The 27,501-nt window shown below is 46.1% G+C and overlaps 2 protein-coding genes across 2 annotated transcripts; one reads left to right on the forward strand and one right to left on the reverse strand.

The window, feature by feature from the left end:
* Nucleotides 1-1,106: 1,106 nt before the first annotated feature.
* On the reverse strand, nt 1,107-5,733 carry shisa3 (shisa family member 3). Its single transcript, XM_048971726.1, has 2 exons — nt 4,696-5,733; nt 1,107-2,180 (listed from the first exon to the last, which is right to left on the reverse strand). The coding sequence occupies exons 1-2, from the start codon at nt 4,964-4,966 to the stop codon at nt 1,591-1,593; spliced, it is 861 nt and encodes a 286-aa protein (XP_048827683.1). The 5' UTR covers nt 4,967-5,733; the 3' UTR covers nt 1,107-1,590.
* Nucleotides 5,734-8,457: 2,724 nt separating this feature from the next.
* Nucleotides 8,458-27,198, forward strand: LOC125704769 (BEN domain-containing protein 4). Its single transcript, XM_048970776.1, has 5 exons — nt 8,458-8,985; nt 20,784-21,350; nt 21,966-22,057; nt 24,723-24,963; nt 25,639-27,198. The coding sequence occupies exons 1-5, from the start codon at nt 8,517-8,519 to the stop codon at nt 25,866-25,868; spliced, it is 1,599 nt and encodes a 532-aa protein (XP_048826733.1). The 5' UTR covers nt 8,458-8,516; the 3' UTR covers nt 25,869-27,198.
* The last annotated feature ends 303 nt before the right edge of the window (nt 27,199-27,501 follow it).

Below are 27,501 nucleotides of genomic sequence, written 5' to 3' on the forward strand. Positions count from 1 at the left end.
CAACAAAATGCCAAAAATGATCATTGTATGATTATTCCTTGTATGTATGTTTGCATGTAAGCAGGGCAGATCGATTCTAGCTGTCATCTGTACCAAGAACTAAAATTTTATCCAGATGGGACGTAACACTGCATTTTCCCACAAAAACATTTGCCTAGCCTCAAACGATGAAACGTTTATTATTCGATACACTCGGTTTAGTCAGCGTGCGGTATTCCTAAATGACCCAGCGTCCACGTTACATCCAATCAGAGGAATGTCTTCGGATTATTTAAATAGCCCAAGAGCATGAATGTTTATCTGGGTCGGGCCAAACCGGGCCAGGACCTCCTGAACTTCTGCTTAACCTCATGGCCGCCTTCTGGACGACTCAGCTTAATAGGAGGGAATAGGAGGCAGGAACAAGACAAAGAATAAGCAGGGATGCCCAGGATAAGCTGGATCACGTGTCAGACACCAGGCTGCACACACACAGATGAGGGGGGGTTTACAGTTATTGCTTAGATACTATTTATTAAACAACTCTTATTTGCCAGGCCTCCCAGACTATAGTGTGCTGTTCCCCCCCTCCAACCCCATGTAAAACCTATAATTTATTGTTATTGTAGATAAATCCGCATCATGAACATTCACAGCCATACTGACCAAACACAAACCTTCCATTTTATCAGCATCCAGAAGCAGGATCCGTGCTTTGGGCCTTTTCCGCTGCATGTTTGTCCACCTGTAGCCACGCCTGCTGCTAACGAAGGCACTTTGAGGTGTGACTCTAACTGAGACACTCTTCTAACCCCCCCACGCCCCCCCCCCCCCCCCACTTAATTCCCATCCCCTTATCAGAGCTCTTCCTTAATGGTGTCCTGAGCCCCAGAATTGCAGGTCTGTGGCCCAGACTGTGGTGACAGGTCAGAGTGAAACATGGGCGGTTTGATCGCTTATCGATGTATTTCCAGCAGGTCTCGCAGAGTGACTGATGGCGGCCTCTGCCCCAGCCGGCTGGCCCAGCAAAGCACTCTTACTTCATCCACTTTCCATGGACTGTGTTAAGACTAGTATACCATTTGAATTAAGTCCTCCTCATTTCCCCCTTTTCTATGAAAGCTCCAGATTGTTTTCAATTTATTTTTTGACACTGAAAATCCACGTCAGTTAACTCTGAGGCTCAAACAGGTGCCTAGAGTGTAAATAAACCCACAATTCTTATGCAGAAGCAAAGTCCTTCTTCCGTGTTTTTCTCCTACCCTGGAAAAACATGGAATGTTGGTTGAATGTTGGGAAGAAAAAAACGATACTGAAGAAGGAGGAGCCCACAGCACACAGCAGGATATGCATCCCTGGTGTCGCTAGTCAGTGTCCCCCTTGCCAACACCCCGTCTGCTCTAGAACCAGGCATCCAGTAGAACATCTCCCTGCAGGGTGACCAGCAGCCTGTCAGAGTAACATCCGTGTCCCCAGTCAGAGTTGGTGGACCCCAGCTTCTGCGTTTCTCATCTCAGTTTGTCGACCAGCCGGCAGAGGATCCCGGGCTGGGCGCTGAGGCCTGACCTTCCGCAAGAGCGCCACCTTCAGGAGAGGCACCGCCTCCATCTGTCAGCTCTGCCCGAAATCGGCAAACCCTTTGCCGGCGGGAAACGGCTCCGGCTGCAGGGGGAAGGAAAAGAACTGCTGTGGAAGAAGGAAGCCGCCGTTTTGGGAGGGGTGCAGGGGCTGGTGTAGCTGCAGTGGGGCGTGGCCATGAGAGAGGCCTCCCTGGACGCAGGGTGGGGATGTGTAGGGCGGCGGAGGGGGTGCCGGTAGGGGCGGATGGGTTTGACCCGGGGACAGGGCTGGGGTGGGCACCAAGCAGCCTTGCTGCGTCTGCGGCTGGCCAAGTGCGGCGCCGTCGGACCGGCCCAGGGAGAAGCGGCGCGTGGAGCCGCCCCCGGCCGCCGAGCCCGAGCTGGTGGTGGCCGTGCTGGACTGGCGGGACGGCGTGCGCAGGCTGGCGGATCCTGATGCCGCCGCCGTCAGGATCATGGGGATGGTCTCCCCCTGGCAGCTGCGCAGCGAGAAGCGGATGGGCGGCTGGGCGGGTTGCTTGGGCCGCAGACACGTGCAGCAGTACACAGCCACCAGTGAGCCCACCACCACAAAGGCCACGAAGATGGAGCCCACCATCAGGAAGGGCACGTAGATGGGCTCTGTGGAGAACACGGGAATCAATACTGATTACGCGATTCTCATCAGGTGAACTTACAACCCTCTGAACCCGACCCACACATAATATATGGCAAATAATAGCCCACGTGGGAAGGACACACTATAAACGTTATTATTTTAAAGTAGGACTCCGTTACGCTATGACGTAACGCCCTTTCCATATTGTAACGCTTTCCTTTTAAATATTTACTCTCACTAGCATCGCTTTTACAACCAACTTCACCTTATTTTAATGCGAATGTAAACGTTTGTCGTTCTGCTAGATTTGAATTTTCCAGTTTGACTTACTGAAATCGAAGAAAAAGTCCTTATTTCTTTTTTGAAACCGCGACAGCACCACTCGAGCAGTTTAAACATTTCAATTGTTCTTAAACTTTGAAACATGTCCCGTGTCGTGCATTATAATATACGGATACTCTACGATGTTTGTGAGTTAAGTAATGCCTTAAGATTAACCCGTTACATATCAACAGCAGATTAAAATATATATCGGGAACACGACGTGCATGAGTTAAGTAAAGCGGCGCGTCTAATTTCTACGGGAATTGAAATCGTTTTCCTGTGGAGTCTCCCTGAGAAGGACATGCATAATGCTTTAATTTAGTGCTTAATTCCGGTGAGAGTCCTGCAAGGACAAAAGCCGGATCGCCGAACGCCCTCGTCCACATCCAAGTGTTTAAATCACATCATACCGGGGCTGTTACCTTAGGCTTTCATGGCTTTTAAGTTGTCAGATTACTTTTTGGCATCTTCGGAGTCTGATCTGTCACGGTTACCTATATGCATTTTTTATCGTCGATATACATTTCCATAATGAAGGTAACGTGCGCAACGAGAGTCAAGACATAAGAATAATTTAACCAGCTAACTAAGGCGTCTTTAATACATTTGCTAGATTTCCCAGGAAAAAAATCATTGTCTTCGTATTATCATATGAGGAAATCGAAGCTTTCTCACGTCCCACATAATTATAACGCGTCATTCTGCAATATTTCGCTCTAGGTAATTTGTTTGCCGTAACCTTTTAAGTGTCATTGGTATTGTCTCATTGTATACCATATACAATTAATTCAACTTTACATTTGTTTTCTGAACCATATTGCCAAATACGAAAAAGTATAGGCTACATGATTAGTAGATGTTTGTATATTATTTCAATCAGAAAAATAATTTGTATTAATAAATAGTTAATTCATTAAAAAATTACAAACCTGTAGAGTAAGCAACTATACAAAATATAGCATATTGCGTGTTAAACACATAACCAGTGACGCAATTTAGTCAGTTTAAAAGATACGTGGCAGTAATTGCACTTTAGCATGTTTTAAATTTAACTACGAAGTCTACAGATTTTTGCAACAGAGAAATAGCATTTATCCGCTGGTCTTTCGGCTTTCTTCTTGTGGGCTTTTCCCACTTGTTTACTTGAGATATAAAACGATGATTTTATTACCAATCCAGATTAGAAATATTATTTAAAAATCAGGATTTGGTATGCACCCGTATGTCGCATTTAGGTTGATATAGGTTTATTTTTGGGGTGTATATAGTGTCAGTTTAGGTGTGAGATGACTCCACATACATCGTCCGTCTAGACCACTTTCACGTCCTTTATTTTGTGCCAAAACGTCCAGCGTATATCCAGCTTAACCGCTTGAAAAATGACTGTTTTCTCTTGTTAAAACTCCATACATAAAAAGCCTCTGGCAACTTCACCACAAAAATAAAATCAGTCATAATTCCATTCATGTGTTTATGCGCAGCCTGTTTTATATCAAAGCATTTTACGAGGGATCAATCTAAATTTTGATTTATATAGCGCACTATCTCGCACTGAGCTTTTTTTTGCCGTAGCCCTATAACTGGTACACTGGTTGAAATTATATTCAACAAAAATATGCCGCCTTTTGTTGTCTATCTAAACAAGGTGTTCTATTATTTTGTCACAGGGAAACCAATAAATCTTGTCACAACAACGGGAGGAGACGTCTGGAAAATGACAGTCATGATACCTGCCTTCTTATGGACGCATTTTCAAGTAACCCGAAGCAGTTATTGAAAACATTTCAAATCGTATAATTACAGCAGTTTCTTACTTTTGACAAGCGAGTAGAGTCATCGTACTGGGACGTGTCCCCAGAGATGTCAGCGCAAAAAATATTTTTCTTCGTAAAGACTTTAGTGCATCTCCGGCAGACCATGCTGACGCATAATACGGACTTTGGCAGAGTATTGAGTCAACGACCAGTAGTTAAGATGATAAGAATTTAGTTAGAATATATGAGAAGTTTGCAAAGACGGTTCTATGTTCTGTGCAATTATACATGTAGCCTCTTTAATGCATTTCCCATATTCTACAGTGTCAGTAATAACATGCGATAAAACCCGGCTACAAGTTGCCCATAAACCTGAGATTATTCTAGCAGATATTTCGCTACATATTGTGCGTAAACCAAACCAAACGTCAAGCACAAACGTGTTTTTGGGAGGACTTACGTGCGGCGAACTCGGTGTTTTCTGCTTCTCTGTCGTTGGTGCAGCTTCCCTGGTCCAGCCTGGCGTCCACGGCCGCGCAGCAGTATCTCAGGGAGCAGGATCCACAGCAAACAGTCGCATCCATGGTATCGAAGTCCTCTGGACACTGGAAGCCGTCGTGGTAGTTCCCAGAGGCGTCCAGCCAGCCGTGGCAGTATTCCCCCTGGGCATCCGATATCCGCAGGTTGCACGTTAAGTAGCCCAGCAAGAGGCAGCAGAGCAGGCGCGTCATCCCGGGAGATGCGTTCGGCTTCTCCGCAAAGCAGTTATATGCAACCGTTGTCCTTTTACTTTCGGAGATTCTTGAAATTTTATTTTACTTGAAATATTATTTTAGATATTAATCTCTTGTGCGAAGGTGGCGGTGGCTCTTTGGATTTTGTACACTGAATATTAAGAACAAATAGCCCCTGTGTTATGTAGATGTTGTGGGGAATAGTCCGGGACACGCTTGATATATTCTTTTGAGTTTAATCATATGTCGTCCCATCTCCGCGTTTCGGGGATTTTCCATTGACTGTAAGAAATTTGGATGGAAAAGCCACGATCCCGTCGTTCAATAACATTTCCCATTTATGCAAGGAGAAACAATTTTGAGTTAGATTATCTTCTATCTTGCGCAAAGATTTTGACAGATCGGGTCAAAATTACTTCCACTTGCTCATGCTGACTGGAATTAAGGTTTGGGTGCGCGATGAGAGCGGGAAACGGTACAGTCCTTTTCTTATTTCTCACCTGTCTTATTCTGAAACTGGAAAGTCACAGTGCCTCGTTTATCCAGCGTATAACTGCGGGATCCCCCCTGCGCCCGGTGCGGAGCCACGGTCCCGTTGTGCTTCTCCGGCTCCTCCTGCCTTATTATGAACCCCGGGCGACGCGCACGCTGCACACTTGCGCGTTCACGGCGATGCAAAGCAGCGCTGTCACGTCGGAGGGGAGAGTGAGTGTCTAACTAATTAACCCTGATGAGACGGGAAACCACGGCCATGATAGTTTGCTTGGTATTGCGAGTCATTAGTTCTTATATAGTTTAGCTCTTCAGACCATGTCAAGTCTAAGTCTCTTGAATTCTTTAAGCTATGTTGGTCGTTAACGTATGCATTGATATGACCATTTCGATGTATTTTCTCAGTAAAGCTTTTTTAATACCAAGCAGACCTATAATTTACAATAAAAATGACATTCATGGACATTGCGTTAAAATATTAAACTTAGAGTAAAAATGTTAGGCGATTAAATGTGAAAAATATTTAAATATACATTTATATTGTTCGCGTTATATCATTGTGACAGCACTAATTAGCACGTTAGTTTATTTTATATTTAGTTAGTAATTAGTTTGAATCATTATGTTATATGAGGATCTTTATCGTGATTAATGTCGTTTAAACGCTTCACTCGACATTTGGGAGGCATAATAAATGTCTAATAGTACTTCTATTAAATAGACTTGTGAATTTTACAAAATTTGTTAAAGATACTGTATAAGAGGACGTGAAAACGAATGTAACTTTTTTTCTTCCATTTTCTTTGTTTTTTTGGTGTGGTTTACATTGCATATATTGCAAGAATATCCCCGATAAGATTATATAGCTTCCAATACGAACGGAGTTGTCTGCACAGATCAGCGTGGACTGGAAACCATGCCTAAATAATTGCATTATAACACAAATTGTTTGGTGACTTTCTAAATTATTTAAGGTTGACTGGAGCTGAGACGCGTCTCTGACCATTCAGTTAGTGATCTCTTCAGTGCACATGGCAATCGTTTCTGTAATATGTCGAGAGGGTTTTACATTTTGTATTATAATTATGATGATTTACTGCCCTCTTGTGGCGAACCCAAAGTATTATATATTATATGATGCATGTTCCTCCCGTACCAGAATGTAGCATTGCAATGAACTCATTCGTCGAACAGAAAACATTCGCCTTCATATTAAATGTTCCAAGGATGTGGAGTTTAAATCAGTGCTTTGTTTGTTGATTTATTTAATTTCTATTTTAAAGGTCGGGTGTCTGCTTATGCCATTTGGGAAATTATATGTACATGGAATCTCCAGGTTCACGAATGTTTGCTGAAAACTTTAGTTTATTTTGCCGTGAACTTACACAGCTGTAAATACACAGTTGTCACTCACCTTTCTTCTAAGCAGCTCTCCTTCTCCGCAATATTTTAACTGCATCCAAGCAATTTACTTCAAAAACATTGACAGAATGATCCAGAAATTTAACAGACACCCAACTGTAGAGTGACTTACAATTTTAAATGTGCAATGAATATTTCCAGAGAGTCTGAACAACTTTAAAACAGTTCTCATTTTATTTTCTGGATATTTGTTCTATTTTAGCTTTATAAAACCCAACATTTCTTGCATAGTCATGAAGACCGAAAAGATTGTGTTTAATATAGCGACAGAGAATCCTGATTGAATCATTTACCCTATTTACCGTAAATTATTTACTGTTTTTAAGCAGCTCAGGACGCTATTTGAACGTCAAAATAATAAGATGAGTATATGCGTAAACATCACCAGTTTGCAATCTATTTCTTTAGAAAATCTATCTATCTATCTATCTATCTATCTATCTATCTATCTATCTATCTATCTATCTATCTATCTATCTATCTATCTATCTATCTATCTAGTAAGCATTCAGTCAAATTCATTCAAAACAAATTAAACGGGCCCTGATCTATAATGCATGTTTTACCTATTATGTTTAAATTTGAACGAGGGATACACCGAAATACTGATAATGTCGGCCAGTGTCCCTCATGTGTTGTTGGGTAGTAACTCATGAATTATGAGGTGTAGTCTGATTGTATCTTCGGTGTAACTTCTGGTGGCGCTGTTCACGCTCGTGAAACAAATTCTTATATACTATGCTTAATATTTTGCTATATATACAGAACGTTTATTACATTGCAACGCTCACTATAAAGAGTAATTCCATAATATGTGACTATTATATATTATGTTACTCAGCTTTCAGCTTTGGCATTACTTATATTTTAAAGTCCTGATTTATTTTTTGAACGACAAATTGTTGTTTTTCTGTATTACAGGCCCATCCATAGCTCCTGATTAGTGCGCAAGCTGAAACATAAAACACGTGCAATCCGCTACTAATTATCTCTACCCCTTTACGTTTTAATTTATGTTGACGTCTAAATATGACTATAACGATGTAGTAAAATCGCGGGATAAATAAAATTGAAATGTAGAATGTAGAAAATGCTTTTGAAGTTGAACAAAGTACGAAATCGTTTCCATGTTGACATCGGAAATCTGTCAACACTTTCTTTTGATTGTTGTTCTATAATTAAAGTAAAAACATCAAACACATTTTGAACCTTTAAACCTCAATTCCACATGCAGCATAAATTATTTCAGACGTGTTCCAAGTTTCCTTTCTTTACCATTGACAGCGCACTAATAAGTGCCTGAGACACACGGATGACAGACAGCACGCGCCGTCCGACGCGCCCCCCCCCCCCCCCGCCTCTAAACGCCCTTGCTGGTAAACCCGGCGCCTCCATATAGGCATTGGCCCCTAGGCGTGTCAGTTAAGCCAGCCTCCCCGCTCAGTCTCTCCAGTGAGAGTGAGTGAGAAGTGCCGTGCATTGAGTGAGGCGGTGAAAGATCCGGGAGGGGGGGGTGGGTGGGTTGTGGTAGGGGGGGGAGCTGGGGCCAGAAGCTCACCGATCCAAGCACACGCAAGGGAAAACGAGAAGAGACAAGCGGTGAAAGTGGTCCAAGCAGCTGAAACTCACGGCGATGGAGGAGGACATGCATCTGGCGGACGAGGGACTCTACGTCCCTAAAATATGCAGGCAGCGGAGTCCCTACAGCGCCCTCAAAACCTTCCCCAGCAAGCGGTCGGCGGGGAAGACGCGCTATGAGCGACCCACCATGGTAGACATCCCGTTACTGGGAGGCGGCGACGGCGGAGGAGGAGGAGGAGAGCATCCTAACCAGAATCAGCACCATCAGCATCAGCAGCAGCACATTCAGCCCCATCAGCCGTCCCTGATCAGCAGCAGCGATCATCGCCACCCGCCGCAGTGTTCCCCCGGGCCCGGCTTCCGCGTCGCCACCTCCACTTCGGCGACGTCGGCAGCCACAGCATCCCTCGGCGGCCCGCGGAGTGTCGGTGGCGCGGCGGGGCACCAAAGCTCCAGGCACCCAGCCGCCAGCTCCGCTCTCTGTCGCGGCTCCCCGGACTGTAGCCAGGGGCTCAGCGCAGGTGCGTCCGTAGTTTATTCTATTATATATAACGAAAGGTGAAACCTACACCAAAAATATTATATATTAATATTTTGTATATATTTACCGCACGCTGTTTCAGAATATTTACCATGCCCTTAAGCAGAATCTTTAAATATTATTAGTTTATAATTTATAAAAGTGGCATGACATTCAAGCAGGATGTTTACAGAAGGAGAGATATCACCTATAAGCCAGGAGTCCGGCGAAGTTTGACGTCCTAGTTTCTCCGATTTGTGTCACTGTCTCGCGACGAACACGCGATTTTAAAATAGTGTTATTTATATGAAGGGAGCTGATTGTCAGACACCGGAATTAATGAACTTTTCCAGCACCATTTTGCCCATTGACCGGCCACGTGAATAGAATTAAAAAGATACACGCACATGTGTAATATTTGATAGTTTTATTTGGTTTGCTCCTTCTTAAATTATTGGAAATGTGATTATTTTGTCCTGATGATGAAAAGTGAGTGCAGAAGACCCCCAGCAAGCAAAGGTACGGCAATGATTCCGTCTAGATAATAAGGTAAATATTTGAACAGGGGGCGCGATCAACTGCGGAGAGACAAGGGGGAGACCGCGGGGCTGCGGCTGTCCGTCACCGGCGGCTTTACGGGGGTGTTTCTGTCAGGCAGACATAAGCACAGTGGCCGTCACATATGTCAGCTGTCACTGTCTGTAGACAGGATAATGGGTCCGTTTCCAGGACACTCTGCCGTTTTATTGAACTTATTGGTGTCCAGCTGTATTTAAATAAGACCAATGCATGCATTCGGGTTTTTGTTTTTGTCCGCGTGTGTCTGCACATTGAGGCTTCTGTAGGCACGAGTATGAACATACCCACAATGCCTCAATATGGGGGGGGGGGATGCTGTGTGCAAGGCTGGTGGTGACAGCCTGGTGGTGTTTCTCAGCAGACGGTGGAGTTACCTGCATGGGGGGGGGGGCACATTTGGGGGATAAATAACCATGGAAATACTTTACAGAGGCTCTTGAAAACAAACAAGTATGGAATTATATAATGGGTGGGGGGCCAAGGTTGACTTTCTGGTGTATTTTTTTTTGGGGGGGGGGGGGTCATAATTGAGAGTCCATGGATACATGGACTCTCCCCCCCCCACATGACCTTTGTGCTTCTGTACCTGTCCCTGACATCTCCCCAGTCTCAGGCCCACGCCCCCCCCCGCCCCCCCCCCGTCGATCCCGCGCCCTTCGGCGGATCCTAAACCCTCGCGCTGCATTTTGCTGACGGGCCTTGGCGACGGCTGCCGAGTGAGTCTGGAGAAATGGCACCTCTGTTAGCCCCGCCCCTCCCCTCCCCCACCCTTCTCTTCCCATCTTCCCCTCTCGAAAAAATCAGCTTTAAACAGATTAAACACATATTTCAAAAGCATCAGCACCACACACGGCACATATAATAGAATTCTGTCAAACAAAAAAATAATTTTCCTCTTGCTACAGCTCAATCTGGTGATTACCTGCAATGTAATGCATCCATCTTCCCCCTTTCTCTCTCTCTCTCTCTCTCTCTCTCTTTTTCTCACTCCCTCGCTCATTCGGCCTCTCTCATCTCCCCTTTCATTTCCTGTGATTGATATGATACCACAATAGCATTATGCATGAAAAAGGGGGGAGAAAATGCCCGTCGGTATCATTATTTGTTTCTGTCTCTCGGTCTCTCTCAGCCTTGCCATCAACGTCACGCCTGCCTGCGTGCGCATACATCTGACTGATTATATCTGACGGCTCTGGGCGTCTGCGCGCGCACGGGGCTGCGTGGCTGCGGCTGCACGTGTGCACCCGGTTCTCGCACTGTGTGCATGCTCAGCTTTACAATGAGCGGGGAATTAGACTTAGTGGGGAAAAGGCAAGGAAGTTTCAAGTTCTCTGGGCGATTCCAACACTCACAGGAACCGTGATCCTCACAAAACACCCAGGGCCCCCTTATCTCCCTGCTGGCAGGTGGGCTTGTCGCTCCATCCCAGGACCTTCAGCTGTCCTTAAACGAGCATGCAGGTCTGTAGATAGGAGGCTTTCATCTCCTCCAATGGATTATGGGCCCAAGACCTACAGTAAGAGCTACATTTTCATTCTTTATGAGGGTGGGAACAAGAGAAGGAGAGACAATCTCAGACGCCTCATCTTTCGGGTTTGGAAATACAGGACCAGCTGCTGATCAGGAAGTTTTATTGACCTTTTCTTCCTGTCAAGGTCCAGCACATCCAGACGACATCGCGGACCTTCTGGCTCAAGCTGACGTTTCTTACAATCACCCCCCTCGGGCGGGATGCTGCATCCTGGGTTTTTAACGACCTGTGGAAATGTGGCAAACTTCTCTCACTGCTGTGAAAATGTAGGAGAAGGTCACGCTTTTACCAAGAGCTGGCTTGCAGCCAGAACGTAGTTGTAGTGCTTCTTTAAGTGTTTCTGTCTTGTGATGTGAAACGTCGGGTTTCCTTGATGGGAAGATTTGTGGAGCGGAGGAGAATTGTGCGTCCGATCCAGATGTAGTGTCTGCCAGTTGGTGATCGCTGCTGTAGATTATGGGTGCTGCGGTTGCTCAGTGGATAGTATTGTTCTATAATGAGCCTTGTGATGACACGTCAGCCCATCCAGGGTGTTCTATGTCTGGCACTCCCTGGTAGAGGCTTTTGTGCAACCCTGTTTTGGATAATATAGGAAGGGAAGCTGTTCTGAAGTTCATCAAGCGCCATGCTGAGGCATGCAGGAAAGTGCAGGAGAGGTCCGAGGTCTGGGAAAGATCCGAGCTTAAATCTACACGCTTAAACCTCCAACAATCACGCTGGGCTGAGGTGACGCCTTGTGGGTCATGTGACACAGTGTAAACTAAGCAGAAATAACTCTGTCCTCACATTTTGTATGAACTCATCTATGTTAAAAATGTATGGTAAAATATTGGCAAGTATTATTCCATACATGTTACTACATTGCTGAGAATTTATATGATTCCGTTTTAAGTTACAGCGATGTTTTTAATTTATAAAGATACAATACACAGCACGTCTTATTCCTAAAATGTACAAAGAATATGTCAGTACATACAATATACTGGGTATTATTTTACAGCAGTATTTAATATTTGTTAAAGAGTATGTAGTATGGCGCTAGGTGAGTATATACGGTTCGGCCGCTTTGTAGCGCCTTGTAATAAACCGTCGGTCTAATTCGGGGACTTTCGGTTTCGGATGCGGACCGGAGTCCGCCGGTTGGTGACTTGCGTTCGAATCACTAATGTGGCCGCGTCTCATCAGCAGGCACATCAGCGGGCTTGTGCTTTTCTCCGCTTTGGGACGATGTAACGATTAAGATGCGGCGTTAGAAAATGGCACGGCAAAAAAAACATCTATTCGCAAATGCCATATCAGATCAAAAGTCTTTCCGCGGGGGGTACGTCGGGTTTAACGAGGGTGGTGTATTGCAGTTTACCGACTTGGTTTGGGTTAGCAAAAATGCATGCAAAATGAATGCACGACATGTCTAAATTCAAAACATTTAAATGTGATATTTGCATATCAGATTTTATGTCAAGAATGACTGAAAACAGCATCTGTCCTAAAATGACTCATCTTAGGTTATCTGGGTATTAAAATGTATCAGAACGTCTGTGTCAAGCCTCTCTAATCAGATTTATATATCTGATAGCAAAGCCTGAATTGGGGCGAAAATGAAAGTGAACTTTCTGGGACTTGAAAATATATTTATACACTATATGGCCAAAAGTATTGGGACACCTGCCTTTACACACACATGAACTTTAATGACATTCTATTCTTAATATATTAGCTTTAATATGGAGTCGGCCCACCCTTTGTAGCTATAACAGCTTGAACTCTTCTGGGGAGGCTGTCCACAAGGTTTAGGAGTGTGTTTATGGGAATTTTTGACCGTTCTTCCAGGAGAGCATTTGTGAGGTCAGGCACTGATGTTGGATGAGAAGGTCTGGCTCTCAGGTTCCGCTCTAATTCATCCCAAACTCTACACTTGGCACACCACAGTCAGGCAAGTACCGTTCTCCTGGCATCTGCCAAACCCAGACTCATCCATCGGATTGCCAGACAGGGAAGCGTGAGTCGTCACTCCAGTGAACACGTCTCCACTGCTCTAGAGTCCAGTGGCAGTGTGCTTTACACCACTGCATCCGACGGTTTGCATTGCACTTGGTGATGTAAGGCTTGGATGCAGCTGCTCGGCCATGGAAACCCATTCCATGAAGTTCTCTGCGCACTGTTCATGAGCTAATCTGAAGGCCGCATGAAGTTTGGAGGTCTGTAGCTAGTGACTCTGCAGACAGTTGGCAGCTTCTGCACACTGTGTGCCTCAGGATGCGTTGTCCCCACTCTGTGATTTACGTGGCCTATCACTTCATGGCTGAGTTACTGTTGTTCCCAATTACTTCCACTTTGTTATAATACCACTAACAGTTAAATGTGGAATATTTAGTAGCGAGGAAATTCCATAAACGAACTTACTGCACAGGTGGCATCCTATCACGGTACCACACTTGAATTCACTGAGCTCCTGAGAGCGACCCATTCTTTCACAAATGTTTGTAGAAGCAGTCTGCATGCCTAGGGGCCTGATTTTATACACCTGTGGCTATGGAAGTGATTGGGACACCTGAATTCAATTATTTGGAGGGTCGTCCCAATACTTTTGGCATTATAGTGTATGTATAGTTTTGGTTGTGGCAGTGGACTGGTGACAGGCGTCGTATTTCGTTCAGCTCCGCTGTGACGGGACCATAACACTCCACAGACCAATAGAAAGGCAGCAATAAAATGAAACATCTGGCTTCACAGCATTGGAGAGCTGAGGACTAAAGAAGATAGAAATGTGACAGATAAATCAGAGCAGGAAGGCAAAGACTCTGATGCTGAAAATCACGTGTGAGCAGTTATGTTAGGGCACCTGCTTCTGGGGACTGACCGTTTGCGTGTGCAGGTTTGCGGGAGCGAGTGGCTCTTGAGCCTCGTGGTCATACAGCCACAGGTTCTTGTCACGCCTTCGCACGTTAGACGCGTTCTTCGTTGCGCGCAGGTCGCGAAATCACGGGCGTCGTCACGCCCTGTTGTCATTGGTTCACCCGTACCGTGTGTGTGTGTGCGTGTGTGTGTGCGTGTGTGTGTGTGTGCATGAGTACCAGGAGCTCCAGTCCCGGGGTGACAGACAATGAGAATGGCAACCTGTTTAATTTAACACCCCAGAATGCGGTGCGGGGGGGGGGGGGGGGGTGGGAGGTGGCCGGGGGTGTGAAGCTCACTCTATGTAATAAAGCAAATTGCGTTTAAAAGCTTTTCCGAAGAGTTGTGATTAAAATAAATGGCGCTCATAAATTCCTGTCTCCAGCACATGTTGTCCTTAATGAAATTTTATGAGCCTGTTTCTGCATGGCATCGGAGAGGGAATATCGAGAGATATGTCTTGCCAGGAGAGCGGGATACGGTGTACGTATTAATCAGCCGACACATCTGTGCCTGGCGGTCGGATGCACCTCGGAGCCACACTCCAACCATCCTGTCACGTGGGGGCCACCATCACCACCAGAGGCCATAATTATTTGTGTGTGTGTGTTTTTCCCTCTTCGCATGAAGATTAGAGATTAATCTTCGTTAAGCAAGAAACATTTCAGATGATATGAGCTGGCCTGGAGGCAGTAGAGAAAATGGCGAAGGCATCCTCCATCTTCGCTGTGGTTGTTTTAGAGCCTGAGAATTGTTGTTCATCGCATCAGTTGACATCAATGATTTAGGCCCTGTCACCCTGTAGACAGGCTTTCTGGAATGTTCAGATAGGCCATGGCGTCTGTCGCCCTTATCGCGTCGCAATTTAGATCAAAAAAGATTCTGGTGGAAATGTGTCGGTTGAATAATCAGCGAAGGCGATGGAGGGGAGATACCAGTTGGAGCCCGGGGGGGCGGGGGGTTGTAGCGGGGAGGGGGGAGACAGCAAGGGAGGTGATAAACTGCAGCTCAGAACATTGATATATCCGCTGCATGCTATTCCCAACACGCTGTGAGCAGAGGGGCACTAGTGAAATGGGCCTCTGCTGAGGTTTCGCTCGCCACGATTGTGTGTATCATACGGCTTAGGGCTCTGACAGACTTATGAGGACACGGCTGGTTGCTTGTCCGAAGCTGGTAGCATTAGCACAGCAATTAGCGCCCGGGATTCATTAAATGCCGTATTAAATGCATCATACGTGCTACATGGGTTTCTGAGACTGTTACACGAAGAGTGGAAGTGCTTCTTTCACCAAATACCTGTTGTGTACGATTTCACACATGAAATTTGCCCTCTGGTGGATGAACCATGTGCTACCGACGGTAAGAGCATTTTTATCGCATATTCCAAGATGGCTGCCTTCGTCGTTTGCTATTTTTGTAACAGTAACAGGAAGAAAAACTACAGTACTGCCATGTACATTATTTAATAATCGTATTACTCAATTATGGTTGAAATGTTCTCCTTCGACATATTTGAAGTGGAATTTAAGATGTTTTCATGACTATGGTTGTCCGATGCCCATTGAAGTACCAGTGTGATTTGCTTGTATGAATTTGAGTGCATCTCTAGATGGTGGAAATGTACAAATGAACTTGAATATGATTTTGGATGGAAGCACAAGTGACATGCGGCAGTTAGAGAAGGACGATGAAGGTGGTAGTGATGAGGAAGGGAGTCCTACTACAGTACCTACTACAGCAGGTTCAGACAGCAGTGATGAAGATATGACAGGAGAAAGTGTTTAGGAAACAGAAACGTGAAAAGTAAACAACAACAAAAGTAAAAAAGGAAACCGTACAGATGGAGAGACGTACTACTTGAATCTCCAAAAGATTGGAGTTTAATGGATGTGTTGAGTAAGAGTCAGTAGACAGGTGAGACCCAGAAGTCAATTGTGAATGAAATGCTACAGGAAATTGCATGCACAGAAACTGGGAAATTCAGTAAACGCGAAACCTAGAGAAACTGAAGAGGTTCTAGGTATGTACATGCATAGGGGGGTGGTACAGATGTCCAGTGTATGAGCCTGTTGGGAGACGGAGACAAGGTCAGGTAGCCCCGGTTTGGGACGCGTTATCTCCACAATGCTTCCTAAAATTGTTGACAACGATTCACTGTCAAGACAACCTCAGTGTGTTTGATCAGAATGAGAAAGACAAATTGTGGAAATTTAGCCCATGGTTACAAAAACTAAAAATAGTGTTTGGGTCTACAACAACGCATAGTAACAATGTTGCAACATGTCTGCAAAAAGTTGTAAAATGTAAAACAATCTAAAGTGCATGATGCAAATGTTTTCAAAATGCAACAGAAATGTATCTTTGATTTTTTTAAAAAATGATCCTATATTGATCATATAATATAAACCAGAGATGCCGGGTGTATCAAATATTATACAAACAAAATCATATATAGAAACTTTATTTATGCAACTTTCTTTCATTGTGTCAAAAAAGATGCAATAACCATTCCAGTTTTGCAAATTCCAAATTTTCTGACATTTCGAATACCAGCCTTTAAAGGGTTAAGAAGGTGCTGATTGGCTGCCGCCCAGTCAGCCAAAGAACGACTGTAAGCAGACATGCGATATGATGTTTGTCAGGCAGAGCTACAGCCTCACTGAGCTGGTTACCTGCAGCTGCAGGCATAGGAACCTGCGGGGAGGGTAGGAACCTTGTATTCCCCAATATATCATTTAGATTCATTCATTCCCCCCAATAAATATAGTGTTGTATTTAAGATATCAAGTTGTGTCCCCAGAGTCAAATTCTCTCCTGTGCCGTTCTGCTGCTGGCTACCATTTCATCCCCAGTCTATCTACTTATAGATTAGGGCTACAAGTTCGGTGAGACAAAGAGAGATAGACAGAGAGAGAGACAAAGAGAGACAGAGACAAAGAGAGAGACTGGCTGCTTGTGAGTCTTGTTCTGCCTTTTTTCCGGTAAAGCCGGCCATTGCGAATTTCGTGCTGAGCTCTCCTGTCCATGTGCTGAGCTCTCCTGTCTTCGTGCTGAGCTCTCCTGTCTTCGTGCTGAGCTCTTCTGTCTTCGTGCTGAGCTCTCCTGTCTTCGTGCTGAGCTCTCCTGTCTTTGTGCTGAGCTCTCCTGTCTTCATGCTGAGCTCTCCTGTCATGCAGTGGCAGTCTGCTGTTTTCAGAGTCTCCCACACAGAGCAGAGATGTTGTTCTATGTTCCTATGTTTTCCTCCAGTGTCAGTCATGTTGGGAAACACGCGTGACAGTTCCCGAAATTAACCTGTCAGCACACGGCGTTTGCAGGTACGGCTACAGGAATGAATGTTCGCTTGTCATGTGGGACATACTAGGGGTGTGCAGTGGTCCATCCATCTCTGGGTGAGGCTGACAGAAATGCCCCCTGCACTGCACTTCGGCTTGCAGATACTAAACAAAAGCACAACACTCAGTGAAGTTACGAAGCACAAAATCAGACCCCCAAAAACCCAGTCTAGAGGATGTGTCAGTGAGTCGGGATGCAAGTGTTACGCTATTTACCAGAATATTGCATAAATATGACTGACCTTAAATAGCAGGATACAGACTAAAACGATCCTGTTTTGAAAAGCGGGCATTTTGGAGGTGAGATTTAACTCCTTGAGGTTACAAATTCAGGTACTTAATCAGGAGCATCAGGAGAGATTTATGAAAAGGGGGACTAAGCCTTTACTGGGTGGGGGTCTGATTTTAATGAAAATGAATGAGAACACTATTTGAATGAATTAGTGTACATTTATTTGCTGGGGGTTAAATGCCCCCTAAAACAGCCCTAGCGACACTGATATGTCCTTGACCATCCTGACAGCAAATCGATGTCTTCTCCTTGACGCTGCAGTTACCCAGCATGCACCACAACTACACCATGTAAGCAGTCTGCAGGTATTCAGCAGCAGCTGTCCCCTCTCTGCCAGTGTGGCTCTCCTGAGGCCAAAGCTTAAACCATCACCCATCATCCCCCCTCCAGGAAGGACCAAACCTTTATTAACAGGAAGCCTCTGAAGTACTGTCACTGCTCAGTCCCTCTGTGGCTTCATAACCTGTCGAAAAGATGACTGGTTGACTGTCCTGTCCTGCCTCTTGTGTGGATTTTACCCTGTGCATACCCTCCAGAAGGTCGCCAAATGAACCAAGACAAAGAATTACACGCTACATTATCACATTACTTTCTCACTGGACTCAATCACCCACGAACCCCAGCGGTAACCATAGGAACACAGGTAGCCCAAAATACTACGCCATATGCCTTGTAATACACAATACTTATTCTGTATGGCAAACAGATGAGAGGAACGAGAGAGAAGTGTCATTTAAGTACACCTATTAGCCACGGTAATTCAGTCAACATTTTCGCAATTCTCGATGATAAGATTTTTTTTTTCTGTTTCCTTTGCCCGTTTTTTGGGTGGTGGGGGGGGGGGAAGGAGGTTCGCTGACAGACCCTCACATAGTGTAGTAGGAAGGAGAGGGTGGGGGTTTGATCGGCCATCAGGAAGTGCAAACACGCGCTGGATTCATTCATCATCCTGGCCTGGCCCCCACTGTCCAGTGAGATCGATCCTCTGTTCTAATTACTGCTGAAAACCCCCCCTACAGAATAGAAGTCCATACCACTGGATTCTGTTCTGGTTCAGGCCTGTGAGCCTGTAAGACAGGGGTCTAAAACTCCAGTCCTAGGGGGGCCGGAGCCCTGTGTAACTTACCTCTTTCCCTGCTCCTTCACGAATGATTCAGCTCAAGAATTGTGTGGTAATTAACACAAGGAGATGCAAGGAGTTAAATCAGGTGTGTTAAATGAGGGGAAACCCAAAAATGCGCAGGGTTCTGGCCCCCCAGGACTGGAGATTGAGATGACTGCTGTAAAATCACCTCTTTGTGTACACCCTTCAAAGTGGATCGCACGGTGCCCTTTGCTCATACGCGACTGGAGTCTGACTTGGAGGGTTCTCCTGCAAGGTTCTCCTGCAGGGTTCTCCTGCAGGGTTCTCCTGGATGTGATTTCAGCATCTGGATGCAGTAGGTGGGACCATCAGCTGCACAGGAGTCTCGCATCAGAGTCCGACAGTTCTTTAATCAGTTTCTGATCTTTCGTCCCTTGTCTTCTCCTTCTGAAAGAGGATTTTAGCGTTGGTGTTCTGCATGTTTTGGACGTGTGTAGCTCCTGCTCCAGTCCTGCTTACACTTGTATCTGGCCATTTACTGGAAGCTCAGTCTAGCTGCGTTTATATCTGTGCAGCATGAATGTTTGCAATGAGCCGAATGCCGCGCTTATACATAGCTTTGGACAAAAGCGTCTGGTAAATATGTAAATGAAAATTCTTTGTTGGATATGTTGCCAAATCATATTCAAGTCAGTTAGCCTGATCGCTTCTTCGCTTAATGACGCAGTGCTACTGCCTCTTACTACTCTTTTAACAATATTAAACAGATTAAAGTCCCTCTTCATTAATCCACTTAATTGGCCCATTAATTGAAGTGTTTCTCTGTTTTTTTTTTTATCCCAGTCCTTGCCATCATTGTTCAAAGGGACTGTGAAAGACCTGAGGCGTATCAGTGAAAACAGACAGAAATGCGTGATTTGTGTGTAAAAATATGCAGCTAAAGCATTAGGAATCTTATCTGAGTCTGCCACAATATATCTATGTCGGTGTTTATTTTACTCCCGGCTTGGAAAGTAAATCAAGGAAGCTTTATTTACTGCCATCTTGTCTTCAGATTAGTATTGGGAATTAATGGCATAGTACATGCAGTGAAATAAGGACTGGGGTATGCAGGATGAAGACGCTTGCCTACAGAGAAACTGGTAGAATTGCCTTCAGATGAATTCGGCATCATATGGGACAAATAGCTAATGTCTTTGGTTCTATAATATTACTGTCCGCTGTCTGTTTCATGTGATTTGGTGTTAGATGGCAGTTACATCCTCGAATTAGCTTGTTTATTGACACATCTTTGATTACTAGTACTGCATAATTGAAAACTCCTCTGTAAAATACATTTGTGGTGTCCTGATAAGCCGGACAATGTTACTGTCAGAAATCCTGCCCTCGGAACTTAGTTAACCTCTCAGTTTCCTACCTGGTCGGTGAGCAGCGGCACAACCGCAGCGGGAAATATAAGCAACATCGACACTAGTTCACTTCCTCTCTGTTGGCTCTTCCGTTGTCACTACAATGTATTTCCATGACACATCTCATGTCTTGAGTCCTCGAGCTTCATTTCATTAAATTTTGCCTTGAAGAGTCACCCCTCCCCACATCCTCACCCCCCCCCCCCCCCCCCCCCGAGCCAGAGTCTCTGATTGGCCACCTCTGCCAGCGTTAAACTCTCCAGTCAGTGGAGAAGTACCCTAACCCAACAATAGTAATAGTTATGAAGTCTCTGCATCCAGTGCTCAGCCTAAGCGGTCTTTGTTTTACTGGTTCATTTGACCTTGGAAAGGATGCATCACTGCGATGGGTTGGCAGCCCATCCTGGGTTGTTCGCTGCCCTGTGCCCGTAGCCTCCGGGATGGGCGCCAGACCCCCCGCAATCCTGAGTAGGATAAGTGGAAACATCAGGGCCCCGCCCTGGGGTAATCGTCAAATCAACCTGAGCCTCCATGTGAGCCTTGGGCCCCCAGATGAGTTAATCTGCCCCTAGCGGAAGGTGCTCTCGTGCATTGAGATGTTCCTCTAGGTCCTGAAGTGGTCTGCTGGGTGTCTTCATGTGATGCCGCCCCACCCTCCCCTTCCTCCGCAGAGAACCGGCTCATCCTGGACGCCTTTGCACAGCAGTGCAGTCGCGTCCTCAGCCTCCTGAATGGTGGCGGGCAGCTGCTGGACCCCCGGCCGTACGCCTCGACGTCATTCATGTCCCAAATCAAGCAGGAGGAAGCCGGATATGTTGAGAGAGAGCAGCCAGAGGGGCCCAGCCACTCCGATAAGATGGGGCCTGCAGAGGTGGAGACGTCAGAGGCGGGGCTGGAGGCTGAGCCTCCTCACAGCCATCGGAGGCAGCAGCAGACCTCGGCCATCCTGCACGCCTTCACCGAGTCGCTCTATGGCTACCTGACGGCCAGCTCCCGGCCCAAACCCGGCTACTGCCACCCCGCTGACCCGGACATCCTCCCTTCCTCTCCATCCCACACCCTGGGCGGATGGACCTCGCCCACAACCTCGGAGTCTCACGGACACCCGTCCTCTACATTCCCTGAGGAAGAGGAGGAGGAGGAAGCCTGCTGCCCACGCTGCCTGGAGCTGGAGCAGGAGGTGCTGTGCCTGCAGCAGGAGAACGAGGAGATGCGCAGCAAGCTGGACAGCATGCCAGGTGCTGCCCTCTCACGGTTAATGAGCTTTACTGCACGGCTCATTTTGCAGCGGGATCAAGACAGTCAGCGGCAGCTTTGTAGCATGCGGTCGATCCCTTACATTGGGGGAGGGTTAAAATCAGAAATATTGGAAATTTCTAAAAGGTCTGCTCCACCAGAGTTTAATCGCCATGACAATTTATTTCACCATCTCTCAGTCATTCATAAATCTGCTTGCTTATTGCTTGGCAGAACTGAGAGGATGATAATGGCCCCAGTATCGAAGAGAACAGCTTGGATTTGGCTAATGGGCCAGATCCAACACATTTATTTATTTCCCATAGCCCCCCCCCCCCCCCACTGGAGAATGAATCACTGCTTTCTGATGTGGAGACGGAGCAATTACGAAACATGGCACCCTGCGCGCTCAGACGTGGCCAGCAAGGCCCCCATGCACTCATGGTTTATGACTGGCATGAAACCAGAGCTCCCAGAATTCCCTGCTTTTGGCCGATGCATATTGGCTATCACAGTATGACATTATAGCTCAGGGCCCTGAAGAAAAAATTTGGCTTGTCGGTTCCTGAAGTCGTCCGTGTTCCTTCCCCTCACTACCCCCGTTTTCTGTCGGACAGTACCGTGCCAGAACGTTCTGGATTTCTTCAAGGCAGTCCTGCAGCACCACAATCAGTTCGTGCAGCCACCGCTGGAAGAGCAGCTGACAGAGGTAAGGAGGCCGCAGACTCGATTCCAAACCCCCTCAACACCCCCCCACGCTCCACAATGGTAACCGCATTACCTGTATAAACAGCCCCATAAATGCAGGACTGCGCAAATTCCTCCTGTTTGATTTACTGTTTGACCATTTTATCATTTAGCTACGTCTTTAATTTTATTTATTTTTACTGGCCGTTGCCGTTTTTAATTGCACTGCGCTCTGGGTCGGCAACGTATTTCATTCTCTCCCCTCCACTCATCCGTAATGAGGATGCCAATAAATTTGACCTTGGCTCAGTGGGTGAAGGTCACTGCCTGTGTCTTCAGTCAGATCCCAGCATCGACAAAACCGCATTATTTACGAAAATCATTGGAAATGTAAATTATGTCATCTTCTTTGTACTAGATAGCATCCATCTGTAGCATGTGTTAACACACAGGGAAAACATGAGGACAGGGGAAGCATTAGCTATTAAGTATCACTTAAAACACAGTTACCAGGGCTGGAAACCATTCAGTGGTAGACGGGGGTGCGGGTGGAATTTCCTAGACTGTGAGACCCCTGCCTCTCTTCCTGTGCTATTCCTCCCTTGTCCATCCTCTGATCTCTGATCAGCATTGACCAGACTGAACGTGTCATGAAACTCCGCCCACTGCTTATTTTCTGATCTTGGGTCAGTGGTTGACGCGATGGCCTATTTGATGGTGACCTTCACATCATCTTAGTCTGCAGTGTTTTCCTTTCTCTTGTGTTTAGCACAGACACCTTGGTCAGGCTGGCATCTCTGATCCCGAAATACCCTGGCAGGACATATTATGTTTGATCGTCACTTTGGGAAGCGTGTTATAACAGTCAAAACATGCACGAAAGGTTTGAGGTCTGGATGAAGGGTGCATGATCCGGAACCTGGATTCGGCAGCGGGTCGAAAGCTAATTGGAAACATTGCAAATTGAAAATGAAGCAGATTGAATCGGCTGACAGGAAGGACCAGCCTGCAGCCCCTAAGATGTACCACAGATAAACCACAAGCAGCAAAACGCGGCGTTCATCAAAGTGCGGACACATCATGCCAAGCGTGGACAATTACACAAGGGCTTATCTCACGTCAAACTAAACTCTGATTTAACTAAGAACGGCGTGTGATTTATAAAATGTCTGGGAACTGAGGAGTGCAGTTGCTGGAGAACTGTGAAGTATTGTCCCATTATTGTTACTATTATTATTATTATTATTATTATTATTATTATTCCTTTATAGTAAAGAATGTCTGGTACAAGTATTTTGGGATCGTTCACAAGCAGATTTAAAACAGTAAATAATGGAACTGTCTTTGATCTTACGTTCTTCTTGGGTGTTTTAGTGGTGAGTGTAACACTCTTCTAGTGTAGCTTATAGACTTTACCGGTGCCACATTCCAAAGATTCATCATCGGATGACCATATCTTTTGAAGACCTTCCAACAAGACGAAGACCATAGCGACTAAAGGTCCGGACAAGGCTCCCCGATTAAATCGGCTCCCAGAATGCTTTGCATTGGCACAAGAACAGGATAAGCACTATATTTCAAACAGCAGGAAGCAGTTTAACTAGTTGAGCCCATGTGGCTAACGTGCTTCATGTAGGGTCAACCATCTAGTCCTCATTTTCCACCCAAATTCATGGTGATATTTAAAGATCGAGATGAATTTCTCACTGACCCACACCGCATAACAAAAATGCTTGCTGGCATAAAATGAAAAATGTGATTCGTCGTGCAGGAACCGTAATGTTGTTTTCGGAGGACCCTGGTGTAAGGAGCTCAGTCTTTTCGCTGGTTGCCCCAGATGCCATGCTGTAGCATCCTTCCCCTCAGCTTGCATATTTTCAGTAAAATAGCCAGATTTCTTACTAGTTATATAAGCCACTTTGGGTAAGTGAAAAGCATATTTTGTAAAATGATGAATGCAGTTGTAATGGATGTGGACAGGCCAGCCAACGACAGACGACAGACAGGAGACTTTTCAATAAACTGGCAGAATAGCCCCCCCACTCCTTACAGCACAGACAGCCCTGGCAGACCCCCCCCCCAATGGCCAGCCTCCGATCGGGTTAGATTAAAACCTGGGGCACAGAGACGCGTAAAAGTGAAGTCTGCAGAGACACAGTCAAAAAAAACCATTTGGCTGAGGGTTACGTAAACATGTCATCGAGGGCCATCTGCTTACTGCACATCTGGTTTCACATGCAGCGTACTTTGCATCTAGTCTGGCATCATCATTTTTCTCATTACGATTCCCAACGAAAGAAAAAAATCAATTACAAATGCTTAGCACCTCTGGTACCCAATATGCACGACTCACATTGGGGCAATTACTGCAAAAGGGGTTTCATGCCCCCACTGTCAGGGTCCATCTCACGAAGAGCTCATCATTACCAGCCGTGTTGCGTGTGTCTTCCCGCCAGACCAGCTGTATTCATTTATTAGTCCCTGAGGTCCAAACTCTATCAGAGACACAAAGCCAAGGTCCAATGCCTTCGATAGAATTTTCCGGTGAAGCCCCCCCTTAGTAGATTTCGCTGATGGGGGAGGGGGATGGATTCGTTAGTGTGTTCCAGATGAAACTGTATTTTGGTCCATATGTGAACCAGGGTCTGCCAATTGAGTATCCCTGTCAGGCTGTTCCTCCCCCCCAGGGCAGTAAGCAGCTCCTGGGAAACTACCCGGTCTTCATCACCAACAAGCAGTGGGACGAGGCCGTCAACTCCTCCAAGAAGGACGGACGGCGGCTGCTGCGCTACCTGATCCGCTTCGTCTTCACCACCGACGAGCTGAAGTACTCGTGCGGCCTGGGCAAGCGCAAGCGCTCGGTGCAGACGGGTGAGGCCGGGCCTGAGAGGCGGCCGCTCAACCCCGTCAAGGTCACGTGTCTCCGAGGTAAGGCGTGACACTCCCAGCCATTAATCCCACCTCAGAGCATGTTTGTCGTCATTATTTATAAAGCACATGCTGAAATAAGCAGTGGTAAATATGCCTGGCTCAGTGGGTAAGGTCGCTGTGCCTGGGATTGAAAGGGTGCTGGCCCCTGAGCAAGGACCCTAACCCCCAACTGCTCCAGGAACAACTTCTTGTTCTCACAAAATGCAAGTCCTTCTGCCTAAAAGCATCTGCTGAATTAAAAAAAAACATATATAAATATTGCAGACTCGTTTGTCCAAGTATTAACTTCTGATTCATACAAGTTTTAGGTCAAGTTCCTTGTAAGCTTTGACTTGGGGTGGAGCTGCTATGGATAAAGCTCATTGCTCACTGATTACTCATTACTAAATCACTATCTTTATGGCATTGTGCACTCACACATGGGTGCTGAGATACTGAGGAAACTAGCACTTTGCCGATTACAGATAATGTTTGAGAAGGTCAATGTAGTTTCTCTAGCTTCTCCTCTCTCTTCTGATTTATCACTCGATTATTCTCTCTGCTTCCTCCCCTGTTTTTCACAAACGCCGAAACTCCTCGGTTTGCACGGAAACTTCCTCGGACCATTGTGTTAATGCTGTTGATGATTTTAAACCGAATTTGAAGTAGCTAAGCAGGCTCCTCTCCCTGCAGAGTTCATCCGCATGCACTGCGCCTCCAATCCCGACTGGTGGATGCCGTCTGAGGAGCAGATCAACAAGGTGTTCAGCGACGCGGTGGGCCACGCACGGCAGGGCCGGGCTGTGGGCACCTTCCTGGGTGGGGGCAGCGGTGGTGGGTCACTCGGCCCCGAGGTATTCGACGGTCACCTGTCCCAGGATGAGGTCTTCTTCAAAGGGTCCCAGGACGGCTCAGGGGACTGAGTGGGACGTCAGGGGCGGGTGGGACGCCTTCATAACCTGGCCAGTCTGGCCACTCTGGGAAACCAGTTAACATTCCAGAGAGCAAACAGGCTCTCCCAAACAGGTACATGAGCTGAGTGTCTTTGTTTCTGAGTTTTTTCATTCCCAGAATTCATACTAAGATGAGGATATCCCTGGCTGGTTTGAGTTGATGGTTTATATGCTGGTGCTATGTTTGACTACAGCAAGACAATAGTGCTGGTATGTTTTTTATCCAAGGGATGGAGGTTTTCTGTGTAACTGAAGCTATCTTTCTATCTTAGTAAGAAAGGTGTTACGATTGAGTTGACATGGATGGGTTACTGATTGTCACGATCATGATATGGAGTGTGTGAGGATAAACACTGAGATTCATAGTGACCACTATCGTGGTCCAGCTTGAGAAAAGTTGACGTGATTCTCAGCCAGACAGGGCTTCATAACAGCCCCCATGTCCACAGTAAATGTAGGAAAGCGTTTCGGAGGGTGCTGATGTCATTCTTCTCAGACTGAATGGTCTTCAAAGGCTCCACTTTCGTCTATCCATGACTCCGCCTACATTGCCCATAGTGCCTCATAACAGGTTCGTCATGCCAACTCCCAAGATTCCGAACTGAAATTCCTGGGGAAACATTTCCAAATCCTGTCTTTTGTGTCTCCACTGTCTCCAGTGCACTGTGGAGCCCAGATCCAGGTTTGTTACGGACATCAATTTCCCAGGCATCCAGCTTCTCAGATTCCATGTTTCCTGTGGTCTTGAACGGTCTCTCGCCTTAAGTTCGGAACCACACCTCAGTTGGCTCCCCAGCATCAGGTATATTTCACTGCCATCCAACATGCGGTCTACGATTTTATCTATTTCGTAATAATTAAACAGGGATGTTTCGAAGCAGCCGCACTGGCTGGGGCCTCCATAGAACATGCAGATGTTGTACCCTCACTTAGAGGTGTTCTTGTTCCTAAATGTTACAGATGTTTAGGGACTCATGTCCATATAGGAACACTGTTGCCAGTGTTTGTCCACTTGAACTGGGTCTCCTGCAGGAAACCATCTGCTAGCAGCAATTGCCGCTGTCCTCCATCAACACTTCTCTGGCTTTACTTCCTGAGCCCATGCTTCCTGTCTCAGCGTTGCCACGGCACTTGTCTGTAAGTGGCTCTGGGCCAAGGACAATGTTCCAAGGCCCACCGGGACCTTTTCTGGAGTCTTGTTCAGTGTTTGAGGACAGGGTCCTGCTTCATGTGAAATGCTGAGTTACAGCTGCTCCGACCTCATGTAGTCTTCTCATAGGCCAAATTCCGAGCGGAACCTTGTCCTCGGGCCAGAACTCCAAGCTGAATCTTGTTTTGGGTCAGAACTCCCAGCAGATCCTTGTCCTGGCCCAGAACTCCCAGCAGATCCTTGTTTTGGGCCAGAACTCTGACACCTTATCTCAGCCCAAAACCCCCATTGGCCATTGTCTTGGTACCATTGCCTGGCAATCTTAACACACTGTATTTTATTCCTGCTTACAGTACGAGTCCATGTAATGTGATCGTTTATTATATGACGAGAGAGTGTTTGTTTCACATCAACATCACGACTGAAGACTTCCTTTCCTTCCAATGGTCATAC

The sequence above is a fragment of the Brienomyrus brachyistius genome, chromosome 12 (genome assembly GCF_023856365.1).
Source record: "Brienomyrus brachyistius isolate T26 chromosome 12, BBRACH_0.4, whole genome shotgun sequence".
NCBI classification, from domain to species: domain Eukaryota; kingdom Metazoa; phylum Chordata; class Actinopteri; order Osteoglossiformes; family Mormyridae; genus Brienomyrus; species Brienomyrus brachyistius.

Excerpts from the sequence above, each read along its gene's own strand:
- shisa3 (XM_048971726.1), bottom strand. The coding sequence starts at position 4,966 with ATGACGCGCCTGCTCTGCTGCCTCTTGCTGGGCTACTTAACGTGCAAC. Across the intron at positions 2,181-4,695 it reads AAACACCGAGTTCGCCGCAC|AGCCCATCTACGTGCCCTTC; the intron begins GTAAGTCCTCCC and ends TGTTCTCCACAG.
- LOC125704769 (XM_048970776.1), top strand. The coding sequence starts at position 8,517 with ATGGAGGAGGACATGCATCTGGCGGACGAGGGACTCTACGTCCCTAAA. Across the intron at positions 8,986-20,783 it reads TAGCCAGGGGCTCAGCGCAG|AGAACCGGCTCATCCTGGAC; the intron begins GTGCGTCCGTAG and ends CTTCCTCCGCAG. Across the intron at positions 24,964-25,638 it reads CAAGGTCACGTGTCTCCGAG|AGTTCATCCGCATGCACTGC; the intron begins GTAAGGCGTGAC and ends CTCTCCCTGCAG.